Source organism: Ammospiza caudacuta, chromosome 10 (assembly GCF_027887145.1).
Source record: "Ammospiza caudacuta isolate bAmmCau1 chromosome 10, bAmmCau1.pri, whole genome shotgun sequence".
Taxonomy (NCBI): Eukaryota; Metazoa; Chordata; class Aves; order Passeriformes; family Passerellidae; genus Ammospiza; species Ammospiza caudacuta.
Genome location: NC_080602.1, coordinates 26,467,469 through 26,483,223, shown reverse-complemented (window position 1 = coordinate 26,483,223; position 15,755 = coordinate 26,467,469). Strand labels below are relative to the sequence as shown.

Genomic DNA, 15,755 nt, shown 5'->3' with positions numbered 1-15,755 from the left:
CGCCGGAACAGAGTCCCCTGCTTTGGCTGGGAACTGAGCGGGACAGAGGCGCCCGGAGAGCTCGGGATGGGCGCGGCGGGGCCGAAGGAACTTGGATAGAGACGGGGACCGGGGCTGGAGCTCGGTTCCGAACTTGGACTGGGTGTCGGAGGTTGACCGGCCGGCGCGGCAGGAGCGGCTGTCAGAGGGCGGAGGGACATAGACGTATTGACGGGAGTGTGACGAGTCCTTCCTTTTCCGGTCGGGGCGCGGCGCAGGCGGGCGGCCGCACGAGCAGCTCCGCCGCCATGGTGAGGGGAGCGCCGGGCCGGGCCCGGGACAGCGGGGACCGGGGGGAGCGGGGAGGGCATTGGCGCCGACCCGGGGGAGCCGGGCCCAGCGGGCAGGGCCGAGCTAAGGGCAGCTCGGGGGCCACGCTGGCGGCGTGGGGCGCGCGGCCGCCATTTTGGGCCCGTCAGGGCTCGGCGGCCGCGTGGAGCCCGTGAGGCACCGAGCGGGGCCGGGCCGCGCCGGGCTGGGGAGGCCGCGGGAGGGAGCTCGGCCTGGTCGGCCCAAAGTTCTCCTTTCCATGGGCACGGAAAGGGATGGGATGGGTCCCCATCGCCATCTAGCAGCGCTTTGTAGTTTCCTGATGTATTTATCTAAAGCGAAACAGGCCGCACGGGAGTGTTTGCGCCCATCTACAGTGGGAAGAACGGCTTGTATATATTTCTTATTTTAACCTATTTTTTTTGCAAAACAGCTTTTAAGAGGCTTTGGTTTAGAATCAGGTTGCAAATTAACAGTTTTTCTTGCCAATACAGCTGAGATTGTGCTCAGATGCCTTCACCCTAGCCGAGTTTGTTGCTTGTGTTGGGGTCTGGGTTAACACCAGGGGCCCTAGCCTTGCGTGGGACCAGTGTCACATGCAGAGATGGTGCTATTGGCTACTTAGTTTGGAGTTTGGAAGCATTTTAATACCTCTAAAATGAACTGCAGGTGGGAGGGGGAAGCAGAGTGCTTTGCCTGTACAGTTACCACCAGATTAGTTAACAACCGATACAACATAATGCTAAAACATTTTTTTTTTTAAGCTGATGCTCATCCTCTGGCTATTTTGGGGTATCCTCTCAGCTTTTTGATAGGCAGCTGGTGCTGAGAGCAGCTTAATTGTACACTACACAAATTTTTAAGCACCAGAGGTTGTTCAGTGTCCTCTGACACTGTTTAATGAGCTGGTTACAGTATTTCATAAATGAATTACAAATGTTTGGTTAACACAGGTGGGTTTTTTAAATAGTAGCTGGGAAGTAGTTTGGAAGGGGTTTATTACAGAGCCCAGAGGCTGAATTGTATCAATTCCTTGGGAGTGCAGGTGTAGCTCTCTGGGGTGAGCTTTGGAGCACAATATTGCTGTGATGACGTAATTTGCGTCTTATCCAGTGCCCAGCGACAGTTGCCTGCTGTCAGTGTGCTGGCGCTGCCGAGCTGACGACTCCTCGGTTCTGAGCAATATCTGAGGGGTTCCAACCCCAGGAACTCGCTCCACTCTGTACTTAGAGGGTTTGTGCCTCCCCAGGCTTGCGCTCGGCCGCTGATCTCCGTGTACTCCGAGAAGGGAGAGGCGTCGGGCAAGAACGTGACGCTGCCCGCCGTGTTCAAGGCGCCCATCCGGCCCGACGTGGTCAACTTTGTGCACACCAACCTGCGCAAGAACAACCGGCAGCCCTACGCCGTCAGCGAGCTCGCAGGTACGGCCGGGCACTCAGCACTGCCTCTTGTGCTGTTCGGGCTCTGAGTGCTGTGGTGTGTGCACTGCTTCAGTCCGAGCTGCGCGTTAGCGATGGGGAGCTCTGTGCACAGAGCAGGGACACAAAACAATTCCTGCTCCAGCTGGGCACCAAGGACACATGATCCAAATCTCAGGCCCAAGAGCACAAACACCGTGGGCTGGAGAGAGAAAAACAAGCAGGGTGGAACTTCATAAGCTAAAGCTGTAATTGGGCAATTAACTCCAATATGCAAATAGACTAAAACTTACAAAATATGAGACCCCCCCCCCCATGACCAGGCATCCATTTTTGTGACCATTTTGGTTCATCTTGGGTGCAGCCCTGACTGCCCAAGGTGTATCCATTGAAACCTCCTGATAAATAAGCCTCCCTACTTTATGTAACTCTATCTAGCCTCTGTTCTAGGTCAGCCTTCACGAGGCATCAGGGCTGCACTGCAGAGAGGCTCACATGGAAATAAAGCTGGAGTTGGGATAAGAGAAGTGCGTATTTGTGGGGTTCTGTGTAGAAGGCAAGGCCAGTTGTTAACAGTGTGGTTTTAAATGGTTTAAAATGCAGCAGTTTTATTATTCTGAGGAGCATCAAGGTGGTATTTTGGGGTATTCTATGGTCTTGCTTGAAGTGCACGTTGCTGGAGGTATTGTAGTCCTCAGATGAAATCATCATTGCAGGAAAAACATAACATGGCTGAAAGTGTTCCAAGTGAAATCCCTGCTCTACATTGACCTCGTGAGACTTGCTTGAGGCATTGTCCAAGGAAAAACTGCAAATGGGCATTTGTTAGATTTGCTTCTGTTGTTTGTGCAGATAACTTCTGCTTCCCAAGCAGTCTGTGCTAGGAACATGCCTTTTAAACCTTATTTCTGCGTTTCACACAAACATCCTAACTTGCTACGTATAGCAGTGCCAAATCAGACCTCCAGATTGAGGATCAAGCTTAAAATAAGTCTTAAAGATCTTAGGTCAGAATCAGGTACATTAACAGACTAGGATTAAGTTTTCCTGCTCAAGATCTGTTACACTGACATGATGAGATTCCACTTCATTGGTCCGTGTTTCTGAAACACATGATTGGGTGGAAGTTCTGATCAGTGCCCTGAGTTCAGCGTCCCTCTCGCTGTGGGAGCATGGCAGTGGTGTCACCTGGATGACCCTCACAATGTGTCTCTCTCTCTGTTGCAGGTCACCAGACCAGTGCTGAATCATGGGGTACTGGCAGAGCTGTTGCTCGAATCCCACGTGTCCGGGGTGGTGGCACTCACCGCTCTGGCCAGGGTGCCTTTGGCAACGTATCCTTCCATGGCTTGCTGGCTTTGGGGGCACTGAGCTCAACCAGCAGAAACATTTATAATTATCTAAATGTGAGATGGAATCTTTTTCTTGAGGAAATGGCTGCAGCTCACATTGATGTGATGTGATTCCCAAATTCTGTCTTGCCATGATGTCGTAATTTGCGCCTTACCCTGTGCCCAGGGACAGTTGCCTGCTGTCAGAATCCTGGCACGGGTGGTTGACGACCCATTAATGCTGAGCAAGCAATGAGGAGTCGCTTTGGGATAAGAAAGCTCCACAAAGTTGTCCTTAACTGCAGCTCCCAGATGTGTCGTGGTGGCCGCATGTTCGCCCCGACCAAGACCTGGCGGCGCTGGCACCGCAGGGTGAACATCACGCAGAAGCGTTACGCCATCTGCTCTGCTCTGGCTGCCTCTGCCCTGCCAGCCCTGGTCATGTCTAAAGGTGAGAAATCTGCCTCTGCACTTGTTTGTCTGAGCAGTGTTGGGTACTTGTGGTGGCTTAGATGGACTCTTGCAGTGCAATTGGATTTCTGTTCATGGAGGCAAAGACTTAACACTCGGGTACACAAAGTCCTGTGTGAGACCTGTAAGACCACTGGAACTTCACTGCTCTGGTTACTGTGCTGGACTTCATTTCATTAATTTCTATCATTAATTTAATTTATCATATGTTATTTATGAATATACAAAAAAATAACTTTGAGAAATGGTCCAGCCAAGGTCAGTGAGCAGCACTGAGTGTCTTGTGAAATCCTCTCTAGGCCACCGTATCGAGGAGATTCCAGAACTTCCTCTGGTTGTTGAGGACAAAGTTGAGGGCTACAAGAAGACCAAGGAAGCTGTTCTCCTCCTGAAGAAGCTTAAAGCTTGGAATGACATCAAAAAGGTGAGCTGGGAAGGTGTTAACTGAAGGGCAGAACCCAGGTGATCAGCTGTGCGGGTATTAGAGTAGGAATTCTGAATAGTTCTGTGCTTTGACTCTGGAGAATGATGAACATGTCACCGGTCCGTGTTGCAGATCTGCAGTGACGATGGTGAAGTTCTGACCATGTTGTGTTGGGTCTGGCTGCTGGGCTGTGGGCCTCTGGGATGTTGAGTTTCTGCTTTTCCCAGGTTTACGCCTCCCAGCGCATGCGGGCCGGGAAGGGCAAGATGAGGAATCGCCGCCGCATCCAGCGCAGGGGACCCTGCATCATCTACAACGAGGACAACGGCATCATCAGAGCTTTCCGGAACATCCCCGGTAACTAACCTGGGACACACTCCCTCCTCTGCTGGGACACTGCCTGGAATGATGAGATTCCACTTCATGGTCCGTGTTTCTGAAACACATGATTGAGTGGAAGTGCTGACTGGCTGCAGTGGTTGATCTTTGTAAGAACCTGGTGAGGTGATGTTTAGGGGTTTTGTGACAAATATTGCAGCTGTTCCAGCCCTCAGCTGTGTTTGGGGCAATTAAAAATGAGGCTGGTTAGTTTGCCGCTGGAAGTAGGCTTATTATTAATTTAAAATTCAGTAGATGTTCATACTGAGGTATGTGTAGCTATGTAATATCAAAGCCAAAAACCCCCAGTCTCTTTCTGCATCTCATCTACTGCTTAGCCTCATAATCCTCAATTTTAATCACAAACTGAAGGGGTTGCTTTGCCTGCTTTCCTGCAGGAATCACTCTGCTGAACGTGAACAAGCTGAACCTGCTGCGCCTCGCTCCCGGGGGCCACGTGGGGCGTTTCTGCATCTGGACCGAGAGCGCGTTCCGCAAGCTGGACGATCTGTACGGCACCTGGCGCAAGGCAGCCACGCTCAAGAGCGACTACAAGTGAGTCAGCCAGGGGGGCAAGAAGGTTCCCCCTTTCCCAGGGAAAGGGACACTGGGGCTTGCTCCTGAATGCCTGGTTGTGGTGAATTAGCCACGGTTTTATCACCCACTCACACTCTGAACGTTGGTTTTGCAGCCTGCCCATGCACAAGATGACCAATACGGATATTGGAAGAATCATGAGAAGCCAGGAAATCCAGAAGGCCCTGCGTGCTCCAAAGTGAGTGATTTGATTTCATGAACAAAGGCTGTGCAGTGAGGTTTGAAATTGGTTTCAGGCTGGGATTTCCTAATTTCTGGGTTTGAACAGAAGGAATAGCAGTTGACTAGATCTCAGGGGGAATTTAGCAGAAGTGGCATTGCGAAACACACTGATGATACAACGTGGCTGTGCTTTTCAGGAAGAAGATTCAGCGCAGGGTCCTGAAGAAGAACCCACTGAAGAACCTGAGAATCATGATCAAGCTGAACCCGTATGCCAAAACCATGCGGCGCAACACCATCCTGCGGCACGCGCAGAACGTGAGTGGGTGCCCGGGCTGGGGCTGGGCTTCAGGTGGTGCCCTGACTGATCATCTCTCTGTCTGTTCTAGCACAAACTCAAGCAAGAGAAGAAAGCCAAGGCCCTGGCCAAGCTGGCAGCTGCCAAGGCCCCAGCTGCAACCAAGGCAGAGCCCCCTGCCAAGAAGGCCAAGACAGCCAAGGCCGCCAAGCCCGCGGCAAAGGCCGAGGCCAAGGCATAACCGCTGCCGTGCTGCCCCGGGGTCCCCGCGGGGGCTGTGCCCGCGGGCTGTCCCTAATAAACATTGTTGGAATACGGAAAGCTGTGTCGGGTGTGCGTGTGCGAGCAGCGTTCGAACTTCCGGGGAGAGGAGGAGGAGGAGGAGGAGAAGGAGGGCGGCGTGGCTGAGGCCGAGCCCGCGGGTGCAGTGACCGGCGGTGGCCGCGCGGGGGCGGCAGCGGTGCGGCGCTGTGGCGGTGTGACGTCAGGCGGGCGGGCCGTGACGTCAGGGGGCGGGGCGGTTGGTCGGTGCCCCGGCGGGGACGATGCTGAGCCGGCTGCAGGAGCTGCGCCGCGAGGAGGAGACGCTGCTGCGGGTCAAGGCGGCGCTGCACGACCAGCTCCGCCGGCTGCGGGTGCGCGGGGCCTGCCGGGCCTGCGGGGGCGGCCTGGGGACGGGAACGGGAACGGCGGGGCCGGGCCTGCCCCTCAGTCCCGCGCGGCCGGGCCTGCCCCTCAGCCCCGCGCTCCGCCGCGGGACGGGCCCTGCGCCCCGCCGGCAATGGGGGGAGGGAGCGGGGAATTGCTCGCAGGTGCTCTGGGAAAGGGGCATCCATCTGCGGTGCTCTGAGAGGTAAATGTAACTGTGTGCAGCGTATATCTCAAAGAGGTGAATGCAGTTGCGTGCAGGGTACACCTAAATGAGGTAACCGTAATTGCGCAGGGTGCATCTCAAAGAGGTGAATGTAATTACGAATGCGTATAGGGTATATCTGTTAGAGGTACCTGTAATTGTGAGTGAATATGTACATTAAGAGATAAATGTGTGAGTGTATGTAGGATATGTCTGTAAGTGGTAAATGAGTGTGATGCATGTAGAGTACACTGAGATAAATGTGAGTGAGCACAGGATACATCTCTAAGAGGTAAATGTGAATGTGTGTAGTGTACATCAAGAGATAAATGTGACTATGAGCAGGATACATTGCTAAGAGGTAAATGTGAGTGTATGCAGGATACAGCAAGAGATAAATGTAATTGTGAGTATGAGCAGGATACGTCTCTAAGAGGTAAATGTGAGTGCAGGGTTTGCCTTAGCTGAGAGATGGAGAAGGGATAGTTTGAGGAGTGGAACTGAAGACTGCTTGGCTTTAGAGACTAATGCATATCATAATAAAGGAGCTTAGAACAGAATTTAGAGCAGGAGATTTAACAAAGCTTTAACAGGTAAAAAAGCCCAGAGTTCCGAGGGGGAAGTGATAAGCAGGGTCAGGCAGGGGTTGTGCCGGGGCTGCGGGGGCCGGGATGTGGTGCCGGGGCCGGGATGTGGTGCCAGGGCCGGGGTATGGTGACAATGCCGGCAGTGCTCAGTGCCGTCCCTGCAGGTGGAGGAGCTGGCGCTGCAGTCCATGATCAGGGCCGGCGAGGAGAACGTCTCTGTGCCCCTGCCAGCCCTGGCCGAGGACGCTCAGCAGGTAAGGGGGACCCTGGGCTCGGAGGGGGCCCCGCGGCTGGCTGGGAGCAGGAGCAGAGCTCTGCGTGGTTCTCCTGTGCAGCTCCTTGTGTCACCTCATTGATGCTTCCCATCACTGCAAACTCAGCTGTACAATGTCAGTTTTGCTGCTGGTTTGTTTCAAGGGTTTCACCTTTTCCCATCCCCAAAAGCAGCACGGTGTTTCCAGGGGCATTGGGAAATAGCTGTGTGCTGCAGGCTCAGTTCCCCATGTGTTAAATATTCTGTTTCATGCTTGTGACCCTGGGGTGCAGACACAGGTGCTGCTGCTTTTCACTCAATACCTGGCCAGCCTGGCCCAGGTGCAGCTTTGCCATGGAGAGCAGGGCCTTGTTGCTGTGCTGGGCCCTCGCTTCCAGCGCTGGGATCTTTCATTAACAGTGACTACACAGCTGTAACATTTTTGTTAGTGATTTGGGAAGTGTTTGGTGTTTGTGCTGGGTTTGGTAATCAGCCCTTTTCTCTGACAGACTCTTGGGCAGATGGACAATGAGGCTGCCATCAATCAAACTGAGTTACACCTCAGTCTTCAGGATGATAAAGAGGAGGAGGAGGAAGAGGAGGAGGAATCTGATTCTTGAGAGATCAGAGATGGTTTTTAATACAGACTCAGGAATTTCTTCTTCATTCATCTGAAACTCACCAAGTGATTTCCATGTTGTGCTGTGTGGGTATGAACTGTCTGACATGTCAGAGTCGAGGGCAGTGACACTGAACACGGGAACTTCCCAGGCTGGGCACATCTTGACTCAGATGTTGAAAGAATGAAAATCTGCTGCACAAATATGTAGCATAATCCATTCCACATTTCAAACCTAATGTAGCTCTTACAACATCTCTGTATGTGGAAGGGAGAAGCAAATGATCAACCAGACCAATTAACACATGCACTAAAAGCAATAACTTGTCTGTTCTCACTTCCCGATGTGAGAAACAAATCCAGGTCCTGGAGCTGCTGCCCCAGTGATAACATCCTAACCTCATTTGCCTAAACTGGCAGTTTAAGATACAGAAAGATGAGAAAAGATGTGTCCAGGGCTGTCTCCAGCCTGCAGCTGCTGTGTTCTCAGTTCCATGGAGTTACTCCCAGAGGCCTCCCAGTGTCAGCCCAGTTCTGGGCACAGCAGGGAGGTCTCTCTGTCCCCCTGGTGCTCTTCAGCTCTGTCAGTCTGTCCCAGAGCAGGACTTTCTACTTCAGCTCCTTCAGAGCAGCAGCAAGGAGCCTTTTATTTGTCCACAAATTGTAGACTAAGAAATGATCCGTGGTGCTCGTACTAAGCTAATACTCTTAAATTGCTGTTATTTTATTTTTCTCTCATTGTAACCTCACAAATCAAGGCCAGGTCGTCTGATTTCATGTGATTCTCAAGGAGGAGCATGAGGAGTTTAAGAACTTAGTTATAAATGGAAAGTGATGTGAAATCTCCACAATTCTTGCATTTGGAAAAGTGTCTGGTATCCTGGGGGTGGTCAGAACTGACATTCAGCCTCCAGTGAATTCCTGCCACTGTTTAATGATGTTAATTTGGCTCTTGTTTGGTTTGTACCAATGGAAACTGTTGGGCTGTAAATGTGGCTTCATCCTGTACTAAAGACTATTTGGGTTTTGAGGATCCTGAATGTCTTAATGAAGGAATTCAGAACAAGAGTGAAGAGATTGTTTAACAGAGCTTTCCCAAGCCTGACAGGTAAAAAATCCCAGAAGTCTGAGCCAAAACTGCTGTGGTCAAATAAACCCTTGCAGTGATGTGTGTGAAGAGCCATCCTGGCCTTTCTTGACACATTTCAACTCCAGAGGGTAATTTTGACTGTTGAAAAATGTTATGTGTGCCCAGCATGGTCCAGAGTAGTTTTGATGGATAGAATTCCTGCTGCTTTTGTGAACGAGTGCTTTTGGATTTGAACAGCCCAGTTCTAGTGCATGTTGCAATAAAGTTCTTTTCCTGCTGTCCTTACAGCTGTGCTTGCAGTGCCCAAATTATTGCTGTCTGGGGGAACAAGCCAAAGTGGGAGTTCAGGCTCCCAAAACTTGCTGTGCATTTCTTTAGCAAACAGTAAAAGGCTCTGTTTGCTGGGGTAGGTAAAGCTCAGGAAAGAGTTTAATTTACGCCCTCCCAGCTGTCACTTCAGGTCTCACTGCAGCCAGCACAGGCCTGGATTGTCCATGAGTCATTTCCTGCCTCTGCTGGCCCGGGCTGTGCCAGCCCTTTGATACCTGATCCTTTGGCCATGTGGAAGTTCATGGCCCGCTGATGGGGATTCCTTCTGGGGAAGAATTTCAGGCATTTCCTCATCCCAAGCATCCTTTCAAAGAGCTGAAATTTATAGTGCAGTGACCAGATTAAAAGCTTTGGTCAAGTTTTAAAAAAAGCTTCAAGAAGTTACTTGATAATATATTTATTAAGAGAACCCATTGCTAAACATCTGAGAGAATAAAACAATAAAGGATTTTCATACACTTTTAGACACTAAACACAGTTGTCATGACTCTTTAGGTTAAAAGAAAGCAAAGTGCTTGGATCATTGTCTTGATTCCATAGGACACTTCCAAGAACTAACTTTTAAAAATCAATTAGAAAGACATACATCACTAAATCCAAGGATGATGATATGTTCGAAAAATAAATATAGAAATATGAACAAGTCTACAATTAGAATATTGCCCTGTGCATTCTGAGAAATGCAGAGCTCTTGCCTTCTTCACCTGCAAAGAGAGAGAGATCTCTAGACAACAGCAAAATTGGAGCCTAACTTTTGGGAAGAGCTGGGCAGCAGCAAAGCATGCTCACAGACAGGCTCGGAGCATCCCGATCCCAAGCCCAGGAGCTCGGGGAAAGCATGATTGAAGTACCAACGATTTACAAAGAGTCTTGATAAGGTTCAAACAAGCCAGGGGCCAACCCCCCCCTGCCCCAGTGATATTTTCATTAAGAAAGAATATCCATAATCACCTAAAATCAGCAAGCACTGGAACTTACACAGCTTACATTTGGTCAGTGAACGACGGAACCCGGAACGATACCAATTAGTTTAGGACGAGATTTAAAACCGTTTTGGCACATGCTATCAAGACATTCTTCCTCAAGAGGTGAAATACATGTTGGAACAGGTACAAGCTGAGGAGAGAGGACCAGGAGAGCGTGGTTGTCACCAGAGGTACAGTCCAGGAGCTGGCCCCAGGCTCAGACGCCGGCGGCGTGCGTGGGGGTGCTGGGCTGGTTAAGGCCGATGGTGGAGCAGAGCCACCCCGCAAAATCCACCTCCTCCGCCTCGGATCTCTTGATGAAAGCATGGATCTGGGCACAGGAGAACAGGGTCAGGGTGCCAGCCCTCAGGCTGATCAGGGGCAGCCCTCAGGAGCACCCACAAATCCGCCTGGAGCAACCGAGCTGTGACACTTTACAGGGCACGTGGAGAAATTCCCTCAGAAAGGGAACAGCCAGCACCAGGCAAAGTGTCCCAGAGGAATCCTGCCAGTGCCTCTGCACCACAGAAATGATGAGGATGTGGCTCAGCCACTCAGGGTAATACTCTGGAAAGTGTCTGCCTGGGCACTAAAAGGCTTTTTGTGATAAAAAGAGTCTCTTTGCATTTTGCACCATTATTGTGCAGCAGGGTCAGGGGAAACCTGCAGTACAACTGAAGTGCTGGCATTACACTTAAAACCATAAAAAGATGCACTGAGACTGATCTGGTTATTTTACACAGAGAAAAATGCAGGATGTGTGCTGAGTTCTACAGACTTTGCCAGACAAAGCTGGTAAAAAAGTGACAAATTTTGTGTTTCACAACAGATGATTAAAAATGTATTTAATTAGTCCATATGGTATGTGGAGCTTTATTTTTTTTGTCCTTCTAAAAGTATTAATCAATACTTTATTATTAACTAATAGACTCAAGAGAGAATTCTTTTGTTAATTAATTAAGTCACCCATTGTGATTATCAAATGGCAGACTCCACAACCCACCAGGTTTTGGTTTCCTTGACAGTCCCTGCTGTAGGAGGTGTGAGAGCTGCAGCCCCTTGGTCTCTAGCTCAGAAAAGCTGCTCCTGCCCAAGCTGAGCTGCTCTTGGGCCACCAGCCACCCTCAAGCCACTGCTCTGGGCAGCTGGGAACCCAACCTGCCTGGGAAAGGGCTCTGAGATCAGATTGGAAACCTTCACTCACCATCAGCTGCTTCAAGTCGGCTCTTTCAGCAGGATTCTTAATTAAACTGGGAAAACACAAAGTGGTGCACAAGTTACACCCCATTATCTTTTAAAATAAGGCTCCAGTTGTGTCCTGTTGGTTGGACTGCTCTGGTCTGACACCACTCAGTAAATGCACCAGGTGCCTCTCAGACAGAGATGGGAGCCTGCAGTTCCCTTCTGGGGGTTCCACAGCTCCAGGTAAGAAATCCTGATTGTCTGAGACTGATGATTGTGTAAACCAAGCTGGGGAGATAAATCCCATTTCAACTAAACCCACATGAACCCATTTTTATCCCTCACATTTCTTTGCCCCAAGTCTCCTCAAGTTCAGGATCAAGTAGAGCTATTGCATGACTGTCCTTCCTTTTGGAAGCTGTAAATAGAGATATTTGATAAATAAACAAACATTTGAACTGCAATGAGCTGCCCCCTTAGCATTGGTTCAGTGCTGGCACCACTGAGGTGCAGCTGGGGCCGTGAGGAGATGGGGAATGGCTGCTGGGATGAAGGTGTTGGCTCATGGGCAAGGAAAAACACCTGGAGCCTGCAGGATTGAGCAGCCCATGGCCCAGCACTGCAGGAGGAGGTGTCTGAGCCCTGCAGAAGCTGTTTGTGCTGGGGTCACTCCCTAAGGACTGCTCTGAGCTGCACAAATTCAGGGCTAAAGAGGGGAATATCCCCCAGCCTTGGGGCTCCTCTGGATGCACCTGCTGCCTGTGAGGTAATTAACACCCAAACAGGATTGATTATGCTGATTGCAATCCTTACATTTGCCCTGGCCTGGAGCAGGGACTCTGACTGCCGAGGGCCTGACAGACAAAGCTGAGCCCAGCATGTCCCTCTGCCACTCAGCACACAGAAAATAGAGAAAATACTCACCATTTGTTAACAAAATCTTGAAATTCAGAACCAAAGACACCATTGGGCAGTTTTGGAGGTGGCTGTAATAGATAAATACAGTTTTAACATCAGCAATCATTCAGTATGGGACAGTTAGATGTCCCCATCTGAGCAAAGCTGTGCAGCCCTGGCTGATCTGGGTTATTGCTCTAAACCAGACTTTCCCTGGTAGGGGTGGGTTTTGTTGGGTTTTGGTTGGTTGGTTGTTCTGTTTTCTCCACACACACACCTGGATGGGGGGAGCACAGCCTCAGCTCTCATTAAGGAAGGCTCAGAGCACTAATTAGCACCCTGTCATTCCCCACAGTGCTGAGGGAAGATGCCCTGCACATCATTAGTTCCATAATCCTTTGGATGTCACTTTTCTGTCCCTGGCAATGAGTTGGTTCAGGCTCTGAATTCAGACAGAATTCTGACAAATAAAGAAGGGGGACTGCATAAACCTGCACATCATTGCCTCATCCTCAGGCCACAGGCTCAGGGATAAGTTCCCATCCTCACACTGAGTTCATTTTATGCACAGGGCAGACAAGGCCTGCACCCCTCCCTGACTGGAGCACAGCCTGTGCTGGAGGGAGCAGCTCCTGCTGAAGAAGTTTGTGCTCAGTCAGAGGTGGCACAAGAAAATATTGCCAAACTCTGAACTACTGCAGCTTTTCAGCCCAAACTGACCCTTCAGGGGTGCTGCAATACAGGATCACAGCAGCTGCAGTGATTCAATGCAACTCCATCCCCAGAGTCAGTGCTGGCAGATTGGGGTTTATATAATATGCAAAACAGATTTGTAATCTGAGAGAATTGTGCAAGCAGATGAGTTACAGAAGCAATTTATCAATTTATCAGTGGCACAGGCAATGCAGGGACCCAGACACCAACTGTGCCTTTCAATGGGTGAGCTGGACAGTTGTCAATAATTCATCCAGCTGGAACAATTGTTATCCAGCTGCTACAAATGACAGCTAACATGAGCATGCTTTTTGCTTTGAAAGAGAAGAGAATTGTGACTGTCATAAGGCTAAACCAGACTAAACAGCACCAACCCCAAACTCCAGGATGCCTTCAGAGTTTACAGCTGTGAAGAACAGATTTTTAAGTTTATAAATTACCTCATTGACGATGTAATCCAAGAGTTCAAAGATTGCCATTGGGGGTCTGCTGTCTGATCCATAGGCTGGGAAGAAATGGGAGAGAAATGGGAGAAATTTGGATCAGTGTCACTCTCCCTGCATGGCTTTAGGGGTGCTGTAGGAAACCCAGGCCTGACACTTCTGGCACCCAGCAGATTTACAGGGAAAAGGAGCAACAGGGAAATAAATGCTTTCATGCAAGGAGACATTTCCAGGTCTGACCCAAAGCACTCACTTCACTGGGATCATCCTGCTGCACTGGGATCAGCACCTTGGAGAAAACCAGAGCACCAGACTGGGATTTCAGAGTGGTTTTTCGGGTTTTTATCAGTTTTTTAAAATCAGATTATGAAATCTGAAGGTTCTGAGTTTGATCCTCACACAGGGCACCACTTTGTGGAGTTTTGGGTTTTTTTTGTTAAGGTTGGGATTAAATGTGTCAGATGGTGTTTCTTGTTCAGACTCAGATGTTTATTAGTTATTTATATTATAGTCTCACAAATTTTGAGTTTTACAGCACTTAAAACTAAAAATGGAGTTCTATCTTTCTCTCTACAAGGCTTTTTAAGGACAAACTGTCTAATTAGGAAATGACACTTCAATTATTTTCACTTTTCACCTAATAACTAACTACTTGTGGCTCACAATGTGGACTTTTTATCCAATTACACAAAACCACCCAAACCCATGGAGAAGGAGGTGAAGAAGAAGGACCAGCTTCTGCCCTAAAACTTCTATCTTGTTTTATATATATATCTTTTATATCTTGTTTTATTCTATCTATCTATCTATCTATCTATCTATCTATCTATCTATCTATCTATCACCTTGTTTATATATATTTTTCATATCTTTTTTATTATATCTTCTTATATTCTAAAACCTCAAACTCTGTGTTTTTTACTAAGTGATATTACACATTTCTATCCAAACTGCACACCCACAATCCCAGTTCTATCATTCCATTCTGGAAGCCTTCTCTACAGCCTCAGGTCAATGCAGTGCTCTCTTGTGGGTCAGTGCCTGGCAGCACAGAAATCTGAAATTCTCACAGCCAGGGTTCCAAAGACACCATTGGGCAGTTGTGAGCAGCCCCATCTCAGTGCTGGGGCTGCTCACAAGAGCCACCACCGAAAGGTCTCTGGTGCTCTGCTCCCACAGGCTCCTCACAGTGAAGCTGAGCCAGGTGCCCAACACACCCCTGATTTGTAGAAGCTCAAATCCCCTCTGTGCAGCCCAGCATGAGTTAAAAGCACCTTGAAGCTGTCAGGAAATCAGGGAGAGGTTGTGACTCACAGCTCATGGGCCGGCCGGGCGCTCTTTGCCGCGGCGAGGTCTCTGTGACTGGAGAATCTCCCTCCACGGGGCAGCCAAACATCAGCTCCAGCTCCTTGGAGTCAGGAGGGGGAATGGGGTACCTGCCAATGGCCATCTCCACCAGGGACAGCCCCATGCTCCAGATGTCTGACTGCACCGAGTAGTGAGTGCCCTGCAGCCTCTCGGGCTGCAAAACACAGGGAGGGGAGGAGAGGCAGCTCTGTGACAAGGAGGTACCAAAAAATGACATTCTGCAATAACCTGCATCAATCAAAGCATGGAACCCCAACTTATTAGCACAGCATGCTCAAATGAGTGACTTGGTATTTTCCTGGAGTTCCCCAAATTTCTTTAGCACACATCTAATGGAACTCGAACACAAGGCTCTGCAGGCAAAATCTATTTTGTATTGTCTTTAGGAGATTCACACAATGTAAAGGTATCTAGGTATGGGATTTTTTGGTCAGTTGAATGATGATCAGAAGTGTATCTGACTATTGCAGTCCCACTGCTTCACAGATCCTCAGTTCTGAGCAGTGTATCCACATCCTGCTGCTGCCAAAACCAGCACATGAGTGCTGCACCAACTCCTTTTGCTTCATTTCTGCACCTGCTTTGTCAGTCTATGTTCAGTGCTGAATGGTTCCTGAAATTATTAATACATTGATGTACTTCACCCTTAAATCCATTTCTACTAAGAGTTCTCAAAGAAAACATTCACTTTTCTGTACTCTTTTTAAAATCAAGCTCATATTTTACCAAAATGGTGCAGATTCTTCTGATATCATGCACATATTGGAAAAATACATATGCAATTTGAAACTCCCTCTCAGAGAATGTGAGAATGCAGTAAAGCCTCTTCCTTCTGCCATAAGGAGGTGATAGTTTTGTTTAATTTGTTTCGTAGCATTTGCTGAGATGATATTTGAGTTTTCTCCAGTTTCACCCCTCAGTCATTCCAAAGCCACCTGGACAAACTACACAACTGCTGGACACCAATAGAAATGTCCAAATCCCAAGATTTTCATAAAATGTAAGTGTAAAGGAAGGTGGGTGGATGAGAAAGAGCAGGAAACAGAGAGAGCACTTGTTACATAAA

At 49.1% G+C, this 15,755-nt stretch overlaps 3 protein-coding genes and 4 non-coding genes across 7 annotated transcripts in view; 6 read left to right on the top strand and 1 right to left on the bottom strand.

Annotated features, from left to right (window-relative positions):
• The first annotated feature begins 210 nt into the window (after positions 1–210).
• RPL4 (ribosomal protein L4) lies at positions 211–5,709 on the top strand. Its single transcript, XM_058811343.1, has 10 exons — positions 211–290; positions 1,559–1,730; positions 2,955–3,061; positions 3,371–3,509; positions 3,829–3,953; positions 4,181–4,310; positions 4,730–4,886; positions 5,023–5,106; positions 5,288–5,408; positions 5,480–5,709. Exons 1-10 carry the CDS (start codon positions 288–290, stop codon positions 5,627–5,629), a joined length of 1,188 nt encoding a protein of 395 aa, XP_058667326.1. The 5' UTR covers positions 211–287; the 3' UTR covers positions 5,630–5,709.
• On the top strand, positions 1,391–1,491 carry LOC131562230 (small nucleolar RNA SNORD16). Its single transcript, XR_009275145.1, has one exon. It is a non-coding gene; the product is annotated as a small nucleolar RNA SNORD16 (small nucleolar RNA).
• Positions 2,794–2,864, top strand: LOC131562227 (small nucleolar RNA SNORD18). The gene has a single exon (XR_009275143.1). It is a non-coding gene; the product is annotated as a small nucleolar RNA SNORD18 (small nucleolar RNA).
• On the top strand, positions 3,207–3,306 carry LOC131562229 (small nucleolar RNA SNORD16). Its single transcript, XR_009275144.1, has one exon. It is a non-coding gene; the product is annotated as a small nucleolar RNA SNORD16 (small nucleolar RNA).
• Positions 4,354–4,423, top strand: LOC131562226 (small nucleolar RNA SNORD18). Its single transcript, XR_009275142.1, has one exon. It is a non-coding gene; the product is annotated as a small nucleolar RNA SNORD18 (small nucleolar RNA).
• Positions 5,710–5,909: 200 nt separating the features above from the next.
• On the top strand, positions 5,910–9,065 carry SNAPC5 (small nuclear RNA activating complex polypeptide 5). The gene is made up of 3 exons (XM_058811544.1): positions 5,910–6,023; positions 6,993–7,082; positions 7,591–9,065. Exons 1-3 carry the CDS (start codon positions 5,934–5,936, stop codon positions 7,699–7,701), a joined length of 291 nt encoding a protein of 96 aa, XP_058667527.1. The 5' UTR covers positions 5,910–5,933; the 3' UTR covers positions 7,702–9,065.
• Positions 9,066–9,501: 436 nt separating this feature from the next.
• MAP2K1 (mitogen-activated protein kinase kinase 1) overlaps positions 9,502–15,755 on the bottom strand; it is a 32,555-nt gene continuing 26,301 nt past the window's right edge. The window contains exons 7-11 of the mRNA XM_058811308.1: positions 14,636–14,843; positions 13,319–13,383; positions 12,192–12,253; positions 11,290–11,335; positions 9,502–10,416 (exon numbers count right to left, since the gene is read on the bottom strand). Coding sequence (XP_058667291.1) covers positions 10,303–10,416; positions 11,290–11,335; positions 12,192–12,253; positions 13,319–13,383; positions 14,636–14,843 — 495 coding nt within the window. The 3' untranslated portion in view covers positions 9,502–10,302. The remainder of the gene's footprint in view (positions 10,417–11,289; positions 11,336–12,191; positions 12,254–13,318; positions 13,384–14,635; positions 14,844–15,755) is intronic.

What these genes read in the sequence shown, in the direction of transcription:
- RPL4 (XM_058811343.1), top strand. An exon ending in AGCTTTCCGGAACATCCCCG is followed by an intron (nt 4,311 to 4,729) that starts GTAACTAACCTG and finishes GCTTTCCTGCAG; the next exon opens with GAATCACTCTGCTGAACGTG. An exon ending in TCCTGCGGCACGCGCAGAAC is followed by an intron (nt 5,409 to 5,479) that starts GTGAGTGGGTGC and finishes TGTCTGTTCTAG; the next exon opens with CACAAACTCAAGCAAGAGAA.
- SNAPC5 (XM_058811544.1), top strand. Translation starts at nt 5,934, where the DNA reads ATGCTGAGCCGGCTGCAGGAGCTGCGCCGCGAGGAGGAGACGCTGCTG. An exon ending in ACCAGCTCCGCCGGCTGCGG is followed by an intron (nt 6,024 to 6,992) that starts GTGCGCGGGGCC and finishes CCGTCCCTGCAG; the next exon opens with GTGGAGGAGCTGGCGCTGCA. An exon ending in TGGCCGAGGACGCTCAGCAG is followed by an intron (nt 7,083 to 7,590) that starts GTAAGGGGGACC and finishes TTTCTCTGACAG; the next exon opens with ACTCTTGGGCAGATGGACAA.